General features: G+C 28.8%; 2 protein-coding genes across 3 annotated transcripts in view; one reads left to right on the plus strand and one right to left on the minus strand.

Annotated features, from left to right (window-relative positions):
* LOC113377756 overlaps nt 1–17,814 on the minus strand; it is a 74,333-nt gene that overhangs the window by 46,194 nt on the left and 10,325 nt on the right. The window contains exon 1 of one of the 2 annotated variants that reach the window (XM_026618172.1): nt 13,559–13,625. The exons of the other annotated variant lie outside the window; for it this stretch is intronic. The gene's annotated coding sequence lies outside the window, so the exon portion shown is untranslated. Of the gene's footprint in view, nt 1–13,558; nt 13,626–17,814 lie in introns of those variants that run through there. 2 annotated transcript variants of the gene reach the window in all.
* LOC113378614 (ras-related protein Rab-21-like) lies at nt 15,482–16,886 on the plus strand. Its single transcript, XM_026619161.1, is given in 7 exon segments — nt 15,482–15,621; nt 15,624–15,652; nt 15,793–15,803; nt 15,805–15,958; nt 16,041–16,159; nt 16,375–16,465; nt 16,842–16,886. Coding segments are annotated over 7 exon segments (558 nt in total). The 5' UTR covers nt 15,482–15,512.

Raw genomic sequence — 17,814 nt, forward strand, 5'->3', positions numbered from 1 at the left:
CCTTCGCGGGAATGACTGAACTATGACACGTGGAGGGGAAAAATACCACTGAGAGACAGATTTTTTTTTAACAAACCACTAACTAGCTGTAAGTGGAATTCTGTCTTAAGGCAATTAAGGCATCGTGCCTTAAGGCAAATTGCTGGAACTTCCCGTACCAAAAATTATTATTTTTTTGACGATTAACATTTTTAAAAAAAATTTACTTCGAAAAAAATAAGGTTTTTGAGAAACTATAAATTTGATAAAAAATTACTATTTATTGAAAAAAAAAAATATTTGAAAAAAAAATTTTTTTTGAAAGAAAAATTTTTTTTTTGAAAGAAAAAATTTTTTTTGAAAAGAAAAATGTTTTCTTCATTTTGAAATATTTTGGAAATTCTGAACTTTTTTTCAATGCAATCGTACTGCTTGAACTGCATAGAGACGAAATATCAAACCGCGTAAGCGCCGCGTCGACGTCTAACGCGTGAGCATTGGTACGGAACCCATAGGAATGTAAACCAAAATTATACTTATTGTTAAAATCTCTATAAAATATCTGATAATTTGATGTGCATATGTCTAATGATCATTTTTGACCGTCAAATGGCATTTTTTTTTACTTTTTTCATTAGATCTCCGAAACCGCTATACCTTTATGAAAATTTGATTAATTCTTCATCTTGTCAATACAAGTAAAATGTTTTTTGAATTATTCAAATCGGACGCTCCGTTCTCTTAAAAACTGAGTTACCGTTTTCGGCACTTTTTGCCCCGTATCTTCGGAACCGCTAGACCTGACTTCGCCAAAAACTAATCAGCACGTCTCTTTATCAATACGAATCGAATGTTTTTTGAATTATTCAAATCGGTTGATCCGTGTTCCCGAAATCGTCGACGAAAATTTGTATCCGCACATACATACACACACGCACACACACACACACACACACACACATACATCCATTTTTTCTAAGGTATGCCAAAATATTCAGAAACCTTTGAAACGTCGAGAAATGCGAAAATTTTCATTTTCGATTTTTTTGCGATTACTATAACTTGCCCTACGGGAAGTTAATAAAATAAAATTAATTACGAAATTTTTTTAACAAACCACTAATAATCGAATATAATAATATTAATAATGAAATGACAAAATATTAATCTTAATAGTTAGTTAGTTCTTTAGTTAAAGGACTGTTACAAGTGTAGATGATACGAATTCTGTATCGGTTAATTCTAAAAGATTACTACGGTGAAGAAATGATTTCAGAGAGCTTGCGTAGGCTACGCGTAGCAACAAGCTCTACGCGAAAATCGCGCGTCTACGTCACGCCGGTGACGTCACACGCGTAGCACATTGGCGTAGGTCGGGAGAGTTACGAATATAGAATGCGTAAGGGCGAGATTGTGGGTACTAAAAATAATTATGCAAATATGTATATATTCGCATACATGTTAAACAAGTTTAGATTAGTTAATTTATATTTGTTTATACAGTCCTTAAATTTAGCATTTCATCAAATAAAAAAAGATTAGTCTAACAAGGAGAATCTCAGGTTTACTCTTTTGTGGTTTTGTTGAAACTTCGCATAGTGATAGAGTTTATAGTCAATATGAACCTTATTTTTTTTTATTTAAAAAAACGGTATTTTTATAATATACACGGATCAAATAAATGGTGTTTCATTTTACGTCAAATATATGTAGATTGAAACAGAGCAGAAGTCTTCGGTTTATAGACACACACTAATTTTATCCGGGGCACAAAGTACTAGTACATATTTGAAAAGTATGCCATTTATTATTGGTAAAAAAATCAGACAACTTATTCCACGAATTTATCATTATTATTTCATATTTCATAGTTTCAAACATTTAAAAAATGACTCAAATTCAGGAATGTCAAACAACAAATTGCTCCACATAGAAAACAGTGACATACAGAAAAAAAACACACATTTTTAACAAACTTATAAGTAAACTAGTGTTGTATGGCATCATGCCTTAAAACAAATTACTGGAACTACATATACCAGATTTTTTTTAAAAAAAGATACCTTTTGTTTTCAAACCTAAAAAAATAGAATATTGAGAATTTTGAAATGTTTGAAAAATAGTTTTTTTTATATTTTGAAAATTTTGAGATAAAATATCAAAGTGCGCCGCAATCTAACGAATAAACATTGATACGGAACCCATAGAAATGTGAACAGAATTTATACTTATTAAAATCTCTTTAAAATATCTGATAATTTGATGTGCATAATTATGTCAAATGATCATTTTTTACCACCAAATTGCTTATTTTTCGCTTTTGTTACTCGCTCTCCGAAACCGCTAGACTTCCAAAAAATTTCATCAATTCTTCATTTCGTCAATACAAATAAAATGTTTTTTTTTTTTGAATCATTCAAATCAAATCAAAACGGCTGAACTTGACTTTTCAAAAAAGTAATCAGCACCTCTTATCAATACGAATCGAATGTTTTTTGAAATATTGAAATCGCTTCATCTGTGTTCCCAAAATGGTCGATGAAAATTTGTATTCTCGCGCACATACACATATACGCACACACACACATGCATACATCATTTTTTTTAAGGTATGTCAAAATGTTAAGAAATCTTTGAAACCTATTGATATATACAAATTTGCATTTTCGAATTTTACTATTACCATAACTTAACTTATGGGAAGGTAGAAGGTGTTCTAGTGTAGAAATTCAAAAATAAGTTTTTTTTCTTTCATGTTTTCAAAGTTTAACTATTTAAGAATATATGCACAAGAAGATTTTTAAAATTTAAATTATTTTCGCAAATATAGCTGTTTCATAATGATAACTCTCTTCTGTTTCCTTGCTTTTGCAAAACTTTAAACGCATTTTTCTCAAAACCATCTTTTTTAATACGATTCCTACGATTTTTGGAGTTCAACTGGATCCGATTTACTTGAAATTTTCAGAGAATCTTCTTTATAGACTTCTCTCTGATATATACTAGCCTCAATCTCAAATGTCTATTTTACAATTTTTAAAAATTCGAGAAACAAATGTCCCTTTTATTTCAAACAGTTGCCATTTTGTCAAAAAAAAAATGAACTCAATACTAGTATATGAAATTGCAACATCATCCTATATTCATAATCTTTTTTTTATTTGAATTTAGATTACAGGGCGAGGGGGAGGGGGGTGGTAACAATCGTGGGCATGGTCACGTGGCAGTCTTTGGAGACAACTTTTTTCATATTCATCTTAATATTGTTAACTTTTTTTTACTTTTTTTTCTGTACTCTTGAAACATTTATAAATAAATTATGAACTAGTGGGGTGTATGACATCGTACCTTGAGGCAAATTGCTGGAACTTCCCGTACCATAATGAAAAATTTGAAGAATAAAATTTAGTAAAAAAATATTTTTTGATAATTAAAAAAAAAACAAATTTTAAAACAATAATTCTTTTTCCAAAAGCAATTGTTTCGTCAACACAAGCAGAAAGTTTTTTGAATCATTCGAATCGGATGCTTATTTCTCTCAAAAATTGTCATGTTTTGCACATTTGGATTTGTATCTCCGAAATGGCTGGACCTGCCTTTGACAAAAACTAATAACTACTTGTCATCATTACAATTTGAATTGGCTCATTTAAATCGGTTGATCCGTGCGCTCGAAAACGTGGACCAAAAATTGTATCCATACACACACACACACATCCATTTTTTCTGAGGTATGCCAAAATGCAAACATTTTCAATTTCGATTTTTTGAATGTTTACAATAAATTACCCTGCAGTTAAAAAATTAAAAAAAAAATCTCGTAAAAATACACGTAATATTTGGTGGGGAAAGGAAGGTAACTTTGAATATCACCACGTATCACCAAGGGGGAGGGAGGTCAAAGAATCCTTAATAAACCGATCACGTGATAAATGGACTCCTCCTGAAGTGAATTTTTTTGACAAATAATTCATTGAGAGTAAGTTCATCAAGACAGCAATTTAAAGACAATTCTGTTCGTCCAATATTTTTTTGGAGAAATTTCTCCAAGTTTTGATGCAAGAGTCCATCATCGCACATTACAAACAACTATTCCTCAAAAGTCAAAGACACAAACACCCACTACACCCACTACACCTACTACATCTACTTAAAGTCTCTATTTTTTATTCCACATCTCGCCTGGCTAGACGCAGTCTAGACGCGTTGCAAAGAGTCGTTCGTCCCTCTCCTTCTTTCACTTTATCAACGAGAGCTTTAGTCGCAAAACGAATCAATCACCAACTAACTATAAACGCATACAATACATAAAGGTAGGTAAGTGAATCGAATAAAATTCTAATGAATATAATGAGAGGATGATTACATTAAATAAATGAACGATAATAATGCGAATCGACGAGATTGTAATGAGGTATTAAAGACTTGTGAAAGGATAAGATTATTTCTCTGGCTGTAATTTTAAAGAACGATTAACAAGGTGGATTTCATTACGTTCTCGTCGTATCTATCATATGTAGAATAATATATAAAAATTACAGCTTTTTACAACGTCCAGAACCATTTAAAAAAAAATCGAAATATGTTCTCTCAATTCCTCACTTCTGTACTTACTTGCATTTCATGCATTTTTTAGAAAATTTTATGCATTTGAAATATTTGTTAGGGAAGTTGATTTTCATCTCAAAACACTTTACATTTGAAATTTTGCAAAATAGAAGTACATAAATTATTCAATCTTATGATCAACATATAAATATTTAAATCAATTTTAATTAATTGATTTAATCTTGGTAATTTTAAATGACGCTAAGTGAGTAAGTACAATAAGAGAGATTATACTAGAATATTAATCTATATTTTATAATATATTCTTCAAAAATATTAAATTAAAGCTTATTGTAACTTGATCCAATCAGCTGCATATACATTAATGAACATATAACAAATATACTCAAGTGTCGAATCTGAAGAAAAAGCGTAGCATTTGATTTTGGGATCCATTCATTAATCACGTGATAGTTTTTTAAATATTTTTGGACCCTTCACCCATTCTCCTTAAAATTATCCTGTCACCGTCAATCAACGTGTATTTTTAGTGCCCAGAAAAAATCGTAGATTTTGTTTTTTTTGCATTTTTTAACTTCTCGAAGGAGGAGTTTATGTTTTCATCAAAAAATCCGATTCGCTAATTTTATGTTTTCTCGACGTTTCAAGTCATTCTGAATCGAATAAAACCAAAGAGTATGTGTGTGTGTTGTGCGTGAACAGATTTTTTACCGTAAATCGACGTTTTCTCAAAAAACGGCTCTACCGATTTCAAAAATTTAAAAGCCATTCGATGTATCTCGATGAGGACTATTGTTTGTCTGTTTTGCACGACGATCGGCTAAGCCGTTTCTTTATAATTAGCAGGAAAGTAAAAAAAAATTCGTCCACGTTTTATCCCGCAATCCTGAATCGATTTTAAAAATTCAGAAACTATTCGAAAGATATTATTTGGGAGTCGTGCTGATTAATTTTAGACAAAGATCGATCAAGACGTTTTTGAAGTAAAACTTCTTTAGGCGCGATATGGGTGTAAAAATTTCTTTAGGCTACACGAGTGTAAATCCGTACAAATGCAACGAAAACGCCAACGTGTAGTTGAACACTACGACGCCGTAAGCGCTGATGTCGCGAGTATCCACTCCCGTCATGTCATGCGCAAGTCGAGCGCTAAACCCTATATGAACTTGCATTAATTGAATCACGTTTTTTATGTTATGTCCTCATGGAATAAGACTTTTCTTAGAGAATAAATGTGTCATGGAATATAATAAATTTATACTGAATCTCGTTGAAGACAAAATAATATCTACTGCCACGGATATTTATGTAGGTTGCCATGCGACAGATCAACAATCATACATTCGTCTGCAGTTTCACAAAAATCGGTTATTGATACCGGGGGTTTGCCGAATGAAATAATTTTAGTTCTGAATAAATTTTACATAATAACAACTAATATTGATGTAAGTGATGGCTTAGCTAATGGTTGTGTGGGAAAATTAGTGTACATAGAACGTGGCGATAATGATGAACTTCTACGTTTATGGTTTGAATTTCCCGGTAAGATAGGTAACAAAATTAGGAAGAAAGCTTCACATCATATTCAAACTCTTAATATCAGTAGGACAGCTGTGCCGATGCTCAGGAGATCTTATTATTATTGATGTTATATGATTATTAAAAGATGATTTTTAAAATTCAAATATGATGTTTTTTTTATTTTTATCTTAATTGCCTACTCATACAATATTAAAAGTTTTACTTCAATCGCGTGTGATCCTTACGCGCACTCTTTTTTTTGTAATTAACTGTTGAGAAAACATTATTCGATGAAACTTTTTATGTTGATAGACATCATGGTCCTAAGGAACATACTATTTTGCGGCTCTACAACAAATTGTTTAATTTTAAAAATTAATCAAAGTTTGAAGAACTATGGTTGAAAAGATATGATTGTCAAAATTTGTGCCAAAAGTCGCATTGTGATGTGATTAGTCAAAACTTGAATTTCACAAAGTATACAAACAAAATAACTATAAAACAAAATATCGAAACCGACAATTCGCAGTATTTTGCTTCCACATTTATATCATTTATATATCATATATATCATAAAATTATAGAAGAAAAAAATCAATTTCGAATACTTCTAGAGTTTTGCCGCCCGCTTTGACATGTCTCTTAAGGTACTTCATCCCAGACTGATAAATCAAAGAAGATTTATCCACAACAATATTTTATTTACTGAAGATACTTCTACTTTTTAAAATCGCCTAGAATTACTCTTTCTTAATATTATGAGCAAGTAGGTAAGACAAGAGAAAAAGCTTATTCAAGTATAAGCCCCATGATATATGTCGCCAACTGGATTTTCTATCTTTCAGACTGCAATCTCTAAGTCCAATGAGACAATAAATATTAAATTATTCAAATTCGATTTGATATGTCTCTTTGTTCGTTTTGTATGTCCAACAGTTGTCTTCCAGTACGTTCATATTGTTTGAAGTTAAAACTTTGTAAGAAAATCGATACCAAGTTTGGTCTATATCTACATTCCGTAAAATGACGACCGTTTCGTATTCACTGTTGCCAAGGGCTCAAAATTGACAGCCTATATATTCACATACTATATATAACTAAAGGTGAAAGATATTTAATGAAGTTACAAAAAGTCTTTAAGAAACGCGTTGAATTGTCATAGATTTAATTCATCGTTTGTGTTCATATCTTTTCGTTTTAGTTATGTTAGTCAGTTATATTTAATAATCCTTTTTTATTTTTAACTTTTTGCAGGGTAAGAGGGTAAGTTATTGTAATCGTCCAAAAATCGAAATTGAAAATTTTTTGCATATCTTTACGTTTCAAAGGGTTCTGAACATTTTAGTACCTTCGAAAAAATATGATGTATTGATGCCGAATGAATACATCTGATGATATGTTTCTTAAAATTAGAAAAACTCATACGACATATTCATACGACCTACATTTTTAAACTTAAAATTTATATTTAAAGTATAAAATTTCATATATTACAAAAATTTTGAAAAAAAAATCTGACTGAATCTGAATCTTTTAACTTTAAAATTTAAAAATCTTGGTACGGAAACCGAAAAAATTATAACAAAATAAATACTCATTTTTAAAATCGTCAAAATCTGAACTACGATTTAATTAATGCAACCCAACTACTATAACTTATCCTACGGGAAGTTAATAATAATGAAAATATTTTGAAAATAATTTTATGTATGACGTTTCAGAACTAGATACGATCCATCTTCACGTTTAAACCACTAAAGAACATAATAAATTCTAAAAATTCAATCTGTACCGAACTTTATCCTAGTACATACAGCATATTCCAAAGAGAAAATATGATAATATCGCCTAGTAATGTTTTTTTCTTTTTTAGTAATAATATTTATTTTCAATAATCGAAGTGTGATATAGATATATTTAGTAAATCCAGATTGTTCGAAAGGAATGAAGGAATGCACGTGCCTGTTCCACGTTCAAAAAGAGGGTTGAAGTGCATTGACCCAGTTTTAGAGACCGCCGATGAGAGGATGAAAATATTAGGGTGACTGCGTCAACACGGGTACAACTAATTCGGGATATTATAACTAGTGTTGCATGGCATCGCGCCTTAAAGCAAATTGCTAAAACTTCCCGTACCAAAAATTGAAATTTTTAGAAAAGATTAAAATTTTTTTTAGAACATTGAAAAAATGTTTTGAAAATTTTAAAATTTTTGAAAAAAATTGATTTTTTTGGAATAACTTGAAATTTTTTTATCCTTAGAAATATTTTGGAAATTTTAAACTTTTCTCAAAGCAATTGCGATACGTTAGCTGAAACGAAATATCGAAGCGCGTGAGCGCCGTGTTGCAGTCTAATAAATAAACCAGCGGTCGGAAAACTTTTTTTAATAATTACTCCAAAATATTTTTGTCTAAGTTGTCATACTTTTACCCCCAAAAAATTGAATTTTACTCCATTTCAGGTAATTTACCCCGGTTCCCCGACCACTGGAATAAACATTTGTACGAAACCTATAGAAATGTAAACAAAATTTATACTTATTTTAAAAAATCAAAAAATCTCTAAAATATCTGATAATTTGATTTACATATGTCTAATGAACATTTTTGACCGGCAAATGTCTCTTTTTTTACTTATTTTTATCGGATCTCCAAAACCGCTAAACCTGCCTTCCCAAAAATTTCATCAGTTCTTCATTTCAATACAAATAAAATGTTTTTTCAATCATTCAAATCGGAGGCTCCGTTCTCTTAAAAATTGAATTACCATTTTTGGCACTTTTTTCCTCGTATCTTCGAAATGAATGGACATGCCTTTGCAAAAAACTAATCAGTACATCTCCCTATCAATAGGAGACGCATGTTTTTTGAATCGCTCAAATCGGTTGATCTGTATCCGTATATTAAATTTGTATCCGCACATGCATCAAATATATCTAAATTATGCCAAAATGTTCAGAAACCTCTGAAACGTAAATATATATAAAAATTTTCATTTTCGATTACTATAACTTACCCTAGAGAAGTTAATTATCAATTACTTTACTTTATTAAATAATACGACAAATTTTTATGAAGCTTGCCAACACAATTTAGTACCATTTTTAAAGGAGGGATTCACAAAGTTGACCGATTTTCAAAAAATTAAATTCATAGTTAAAGTAAAAATCTTAAATCTTAAAAACTTAAACTAAAGACAATTATGTTATTGTTTTTGATTGTGGTTCTAGAAATGTTATTTACGGTTACGGTTCCAAAGTTTAAATGAATAAAATTAAGAACAATAACCAAGAAATTGCCATAATTTCACCAAAGCTCTAGGTTGCACTTGAAAGCTCATAATTTCCAAAGAACTTGAGATATTTTTTTTCTTATTTTTTTATATAGGACAGTCAAGGACAACATTATAAGCCCGTTTCGGCTTGACGTCAACTTCTGGGACACCCTGCATATATATATATATATATATATATATATATATATATAAATATATACACACAAACAATTAAAATTATGAAGTAATTAACAATGCCCTTGGACACATTTAAAAATATTTATTTCGATTTCATTTAAAACTTTAAAATATCACGAAACAAATAACGCACGCAACACGTCCATAAAAATTCTTTACGCATTATTATTGAAACACATATATTTGGTAATTAGTAAAAATTACAGGTGAATGACTTAAAACTATGTAATTTTGTCATTGGTGATAAAATACTTTGTAGAAAAAACAAATGGACGTAGTAAATATAAGAAATTTCAGGCAATATATCTGAAAAAAATAATCAATTTATCTTATGGTCAAATATAGTTATAAAATTCTAAAACACAAATGGAATTTTACCCATGTTATTTATATAAGAAAGTTTGGTTGGAGTGCGGAATATCTTAAAATTAATATTAAGAGCTAGCAGAAAAATTTTTTCATCATTTTGGAAGTATTTGAACCCTTGGGAGCAAGAATATTTGAAAATATCCATATTAAAGACCACCCTGATATATATGTGGTAATGGGGTATATGTGGTAATTTTTTTTCTGAATTTCATATACAGCTTATGCTAAGACCATAAATGAATCACAAAGGACATCAAATAGGATATTAATAAGTATAAAAGAGAATATTAAAAAATTTGGAAGTTTTGAATTGTAGACGTTGGTACAGGACGACGACTGTCGGGTCATCTAGTATATATATATATATATATATATATATACATATATATACATATATATATACATATATATATACATATATATATATATACATATATATACATACATATATATATATATACATATATATACATATATATATATATACATATAAATATGAATATTATTATTGGATTTTATATCAATTTCATATTTATTGCTCTTTAAAATAACTCATATGTTTTTGCAAGTGGAGCGAAACTAATTATGCAATTTGGTATTCACGCATAATAAAATTTATCATTATATATATATATATATATATATATATATATATATAATGTATAAAGGTATAAATGCATTTACAATGCGTTCAAATATATATCATTAATTACAACTTTCTCTTCATTACGATGCAAATATTTCAATCAAAAATATAATTTTATATACATATGTACATATTTATATTTCAACTACTAATAAATAGCAAATCAACAATTAATGTAACTTCAAATATTTTATTGTATTTATTTATTATCGTGTAGTTTTATAAATTTATTTTTCAGCTTCCCGAAGAAAATTTTGCTTTTCGTCCAGAATTTTGATTTCTCAACATTTCGAGTCATTCTAAAAAGTTTTAACACAAAAGCTTTTTTTTTTAACTCGGTTTTATTCCGCAATCAGAAATACATAAGGATTCCTATAAGCTAAATTGACAATATTTGAGAGCGATGTCTAAGAAGAACTCCAGTGAGATCTTCTTAGTTTAACAATTGAAAAGATAATGTTATATTGAAGCTAATCTAAGACTAAATCTAAAGGCCATTGACACAAAAGTTGATAAAAAAATTGTCGGGCTATTTCTTTCTTATTATTCATTAACGCCCCCCCGTCCATTAATCACGTGAGGTTTTTAGGGGGAGGGGGGGTTTTAACAAAAAATCACGTTGGGGAGGGAGGGGTATAGCAAGATAACACCGTGTATTTATTTTTTAACTGATTTTTAAAAAAAAAAAAAATCAAACATTTTTTTAAATAAAAAAATTTCAACTACTATCTTTTGAAAAGTTCCCAAATTTTCAAAATCGATTCAGAATAAAATTTTGCACTTTTCTGCTAATTATAAAGAAGCTGTTAGGCCGATCCTTTCCATCACCACGAGCTTCATGATGTTTTATCGGATGGATTTAAAATTTTTAAATTCAGTACAGAGTAAACGTCGACGAAAGGTAAAATTTTGGTTCACAAACTTTTTACAAATTTGGTTTCATTCGATTCAGAATGGCTTGAAACGTCAAGAAAACAAAATCGGATTTTGTGGGCGAAAACAAATTTCTAAAAATGTATTGATTATGTTAAATACATATTGAAATTATTATATTTTATACTTTTTGGTTTCTAAATATCTTGGCATACCTTAAATGTATGTATGGATACATTTTTTTCGTCCACGATTTCGGGCGCATGGATCAACCGATTTGAATTATTAAAAAAAAACATTCCATTTCTACTAATGGGGAGACGTGCTGATTATTTTTGTTTATTATGTTAAGTAAACGTAACGGCGTTTCATGGTTGTGATATACAAAATGAAGACGTTCAGTTTTTCATTTTTAAATAAAGTTTAAATATAACATTAATTTTTATATTATAAAACCTAAAAATGTGGGTTAGCTCAATTCATTCCCGGATTCGATCCCAACCTCGGTCAGCTCGATATCAAGCAGTATGATATAGATAAAATAAAATGTATATATAAATCACCATTTGATATGGTCAAAAATATTTAACTTCCCGTAGGATAAAGTAATCGCAAAAAAATCGAAAATGAAATTTTTTTTTACATCTTTACATTTCAGAAGTTTCTGAACAATTTGGCTTAACATAGAAAAAATGGATACATGTGTATGTGTGTGCCGATACAATTTTTCGTCGACGGTTTAAGGAACACGGATCAACCGATTTGAATAATTCAAAAAGCATTCGATTTTTAATTAAAAGATGACGTACTGATTAGTTTTTGGCAAAGGCAGGTCTAGCCGTTTCAAAGATACGGGGCAAAAAAAGTCAGAAACGGTAATTCAGTTATTAAGAGAACGGAGCAGCCGATTGGAATGATTCAAAAAACATTTTATTTGTATTGACGAAATGAAGAATTGATTAAAGGTTTGGGAAGGCAGGTCTACAGGTTATGGAGTTTCAAACAAAAAATAGCAGAACAAATGCAATTGGGCGTTCAAAAATGATCATTAGACATATGCACATCAAATTATCAGATATTTTATAGATATTTTAGGAACTGGTACAATTTTTTTTTACATTTCTTTTGGGTTCCGTATCAATGTTCATCGTTAAGACAGCGGCGCAGCGCTTACGCGCTCTGATATTTTTTCTGTAAAAAAGCTACACAGCATGATTGCTTTAAAAAAAATCTAAAATTTCAAAAAAATTGAAAAACCAAAAAACAAAAATTTCAAAAAAATCTATTTTTTTCAAAAATTTCAAAGTTTACAAAAATCTCATTTTTTCAAATTTATCAAAAAAACTTTAAAGCTTTTTCAAACATTTTAATTTTCGGTACGGGAAGTTCGAGCAATTTGCCTTAATCCACGATGCCACTTTCACCTAGCCAATTTTTTCTATAGCAAACCTCTTTCTGTCAAATAAATGACAGAAGCACGTTGTCTTCAGCTGACATCGACACAAGATACAAGGTTAAACACTCATGTCAAATAAATCATGTCAATCGTGGAGTCTTTTGGAGACCCCAAAATCGAGGAACACAATACACATTCCATACAAAATAATAAAAAAAAATAACATATCGCCATTGACGTGTTGGAGCCAAAAATTGCGGGACAAACACAAACATGGCGATAATAATAGACATAAAAATTGTTATTGATAATTGTAATTGATAGATGAGGTTAATTGTACAATTAAACATGGTATTCTGGTACTTACACAAAAAAATCCTAAAACACGTACAACTTGCACAACAAAATAATTGATATTTACACAAATTTATTTAATAAACATAACTAATTTAACTAAACCACGTATTGATAACCATGTATCAACTTTTTTCACAAATTTCATACAATTCTTACTATTATCCCGCCGCCAAATAATTTTAACCCCGTGTCAATTCCCCAATGACGCCGATTTTCGAAAGTCTTTTTCCACCGATATAAATGCCGATTTACGTTGACAACGACTCAAAAATATCACCACGACATTACTGAATATTCGTGCACAAAAATCGTGTTTGATTATTGCATAAAACGTGCTTAAAACTAATTAAAAAGTTGAGATAAAAATGACTTACCGTTTTGTTTGGTTCACACACAGATGACAGACGGCGGCGAAATTTAAGATGGACGTCTTGCTTGAAGTTGTCACTTGGGTTAAATCGATAAGTGGTAAATAAATAGATAATAAAATTTGTGGTAAATATTAATTTGTTAGTGCAATTATAAAGTAATTTTATGGACAAATACGTATTTGTAAATAAATCTCTTGAATACTGTTTAAATTACAATAAAATAAAAATGCTTTAAGTTTTATCGATATTAACACTTAAAATGGCGGCATGTCAAATCAATTACTGTCAAAAGTATTTTTACACAAATTGTAAACACTATATTAGTTTATAACTTTTTTAGAAACACTACACGCTATATTTGCATTACATTTAACTTTCCAACAATACTATTTCATAATTAACACTTTTTTTTATTTTTGTTAAATATATTATATCGATATTGAACAAGATGGCTTCCCAACTGTCAAATTTTAGTTTCTTTCAGATTGTTATGAATTAATATATAATGTTAAACGCTCATTTTTACAAATAAATTTACACTTAAATATACAAATGCTGCTAGCATTACTTATTACCGAATTAGGTTTGAAGTTGTAAAATAAATATAAAAGGCTTTGAAAATTTTTGGCGGCATTTTCAAAATGTGTTCATAAAACTTTTAAATGAACATCATAAGTTTTTACAACTCACAAATGACATTATTATGATTTATGTAAAATTGAATGCTGTATTTAAATACATTTGAGTTTTACATACTATTATTTTAATATTAATACATTTCATATTAAATTAAATAAGATTTAAGTGGAATTGAGTAAAATTTTAAGTTTATTTTAATTTATATCAAATCTGTTATATACAATAATTACTAGTATGATTATTATATTATTATTGATTTATTTCACCAATGTGTTTAAATTTATGATACAAATAAATATATTTTGCAGAATGTTTTAACAACTGGTCAAAATTAATTTTATTTTATAAGTTTTTTATATTTTGTTGTAAAGCAGTTAGTTAGTTTTATAAATAAATTCACACAAACATACAAACACTAATAATACTCTATATTTCAAGAATCTGTTTAAATTTATATTAAAACACACAAATTTTCTTTTAAACGTTTCGGCGGCATTTTCAAACTTGTTGAAAACACTTTTCTAACAAAACGTAAATTATCGCGTATTAAATTGAAACTTAATATCAATTACATCATATTATGAACAGTGATATTATTTACTAATGAAAATATCAACATTATTCATTAATAATCAACAAAATATCCAGAATATTTAAAATTTACATTATTTTTCACAAACCAGTACCTTTTCGCCATCTTTTATCTAAATTTAAATCAACACAAGCATAATTTGGTTTGAAATTTTTTGGCGGCATTTTCAAACTTGTTGAAAACACTTTTATAACAAAACGTAAATTATATCATATACAGTTGAAACTAAATATCGATTACATCATAATTTAAAAAACAATAGTAGTACTAATGAAAAATATTCATATCTTACTATTAATCAACAAAATATCCAGAATATTTAATTTTTCACGAACCAGTACCTTTTCCGCCATCTTTTATCCAAATTTAAATCAACACAAGCATAATTTTGGCGGCATTTTCAAACGCGTTGAAAACACTTCTATAACAAAAGCTAAATTATCGCGTATATAGTTAAAATTAAACATCAATTACATCATAATTCAAACAATAATATTAGTACTAAAGAAAATATTAATATTATTTACTATTAATCAAACAAATTATCAAAAATATTTAAAAATCCATTATTTTTTACAAATCCATACCCCTACCGCCATCTATTACCAATGAAGTTTGTCTCTCTAAACAGCTGACAGCTGTCAAAAGCACTTGAATAAAATGTTATTCTTGCAAAACATAAATCATACGTAATTAATTAAAGAGTATTATATTTATTTAATAAAAATGGCAAATGGCAACGTTTCACAAAACAATAATTATAATTTTAAAGTAGTTTTACTGGGCGAAGGCTGTGTTGGAAAGACTTCTTTAGTTTTGCGTTATGTTGAAGACAAATTAATGAAAGACATTTATCCACATTACAAGTAATAAATAGAAATTGATACATATATTATAATTCTTCATACTCAAACTCATACATTTGTGTATAATAATGGATAATTTAAATTTTATTCAAGTGACCTTTAAATGTCCTTCTATATGATTATTGTTATTACTTTTTCAGGCTTCATTTTTAACAAAAACTTAAATTAGATGATAAACAAATTAATTTGGCCATATGGGATACAGCAGGCCAAGAAAGGTTTCACGCTTTGGGACCAATTTATTACCGGGCTTCAAACGGGGCACTTTTGGTTTACGATATCACTGATGAGGATTCTTTCCAAAAGGTAAGGGGCTTTTACATATATATATATATATATATATATATATTCATATATATGGATATGTTTTTATATCTGTTTTTTTTAGGTGAAAAATTGGGTTAAAGAGCTCAAAAAAATGTTGGGCTCAGAAATCGTATTGATGATTGTAGGAAACAAATTGGATTTGGAGCAAGATAGAAATGTCAGTGTAGAAGAGAGCAGAAAGGTAAATTTAATTACAAGTATATGTATATAAGTTGTAAGTAAGCAATCCTCCATAATCTTCAAAATATACACCAAACTTGTCTTTTATGCTTGAATGATTTTCAGCACTTAAGAATCCTTTTGTAGATTGTTTTGTTTTGTGCATTTAAGATAGTTTTCTGATTTTTATTTCTTATATTAATTATTATTAATATATTACATTTTCATAATTTCAGTTATGCAGCTCAAGTAGGCGCTAAGCATTTTCAAACGTCTGCAAAATTGAATGAGGGAATCGAAGAATTGTTTTCATCACTAACTCGAGAGGTAATAAGATATATATATTATATTATTTATGTTATGATATAGGGTGGTCCTTAATATGGACATTTTCGAATGTCCTTGTTCCCAAGGGCTCAAATGCTTTCAAATCAATTAAAAAAAATTGGCGGAAGAATTTACCTAATTACATATGTTAATAATAAACATACGAAACTTTTAATTGAATTGCTGACTATCTAAATGTTAATATTAAGAGCTAAACTTTTAGAGATTTTTCTTTTATTAATTTGGAAGCATTTGAGCCCTTAGGAGCAAAGAAATTCAAAAAGGTCTGTATTGAGGACCACCCAAACTATAAATATAATTATCACTAATAATTATTTATAAACATAATAATGTTTCCCTTATATTTTTCTTCCAGTTCCTTATTATACTAAATGTTCACCCTTCTACCACAATCGAATAATTTTTATCTCACATGTTTAATAAATGAAACTAATAATTCACTTAATTTCGATTAAGATTTTTTTTGAATTATTGGAACCAATTTTCTTAATTTTTATAGACCTTCGATCATTTTTAGATATTTTTACTATGGTATTGAGTAGAGATTAGAACGAAACCAATCTCCTTTTTTCTCATATATTAAGTTAGTCGAGTCCCTTTTCGCAAATCTAATTTTGATTTGCTCGTCAGTAGAGTCCCTTTTCTTGAATCCAATTTTGATTTGCTTGTCAGTAGAGTTCTTTTTACATTTTCTAGGTAAAAATTAAAGTTTGGTTGTCAGTAGAGTACTTTCTCATATTTGTAGTTTATTAGTAATGACTTTTTTCTCATCTTCTAGATCTAAATTATAGGTTGCTCATCAGTACAGTCCCTTTTTTATTTTCTCGTTTGTAATTTAATTTGCTCTTCAGTAGAGTCCCTTTGTACTGTCAACGATTTTCAAATTTTGTCCCAAATCTTTTTTTAACATTTTATATTTTATCTTTATTTTGAGACTTAATTTTGATTAATTGGAATGGAACTCTGCTGGCAATCAAACGGAATTTAGATTTAATTAATTGACGAGCACATTTAAATTTCGTCTTAGAAACCGAAAAAGACTCTACTGACAAGCAAACTTCAATTTCATGGAAAAAAGGGACTCTACTAACAGGCATATTATATTTCGACCTAGAACATGAGTAAACATTGAATTTGATTTAGAATGTTAGAAAAAAAGGATTGATGACGAGCAAATTAAATTTGGACTTGAAACATGAAAAGGACTCTACTGACGAGCAAACTTTAATTCTGAACTAGAATAATAAAGAAGGAACTCTACTGACGAGCAAAATTTTTTCCCTCTACACGAATATATTGTTGACATTTTATATTATTATTTTATTATA

The sequence above is a fragment of the Ctenocephalides felis genome, unplaced genomic scaffold (genome assembly GCF_003426905.1).
Source record: "Ctenocephalides felis isolate EL2017-DRISC unplaced genomic scaffold, ASM342690v1 CF-g0.4_SCAFFOLD_01886, whole genome shotgun sequence".
Classification (NCBI taxonomy): Eukaryota; Metazoa; Arthropoda; class Insecta; order Siphonaptera; family Pulicidae; genus Ctenocephalides; species Ctenocephalides felis.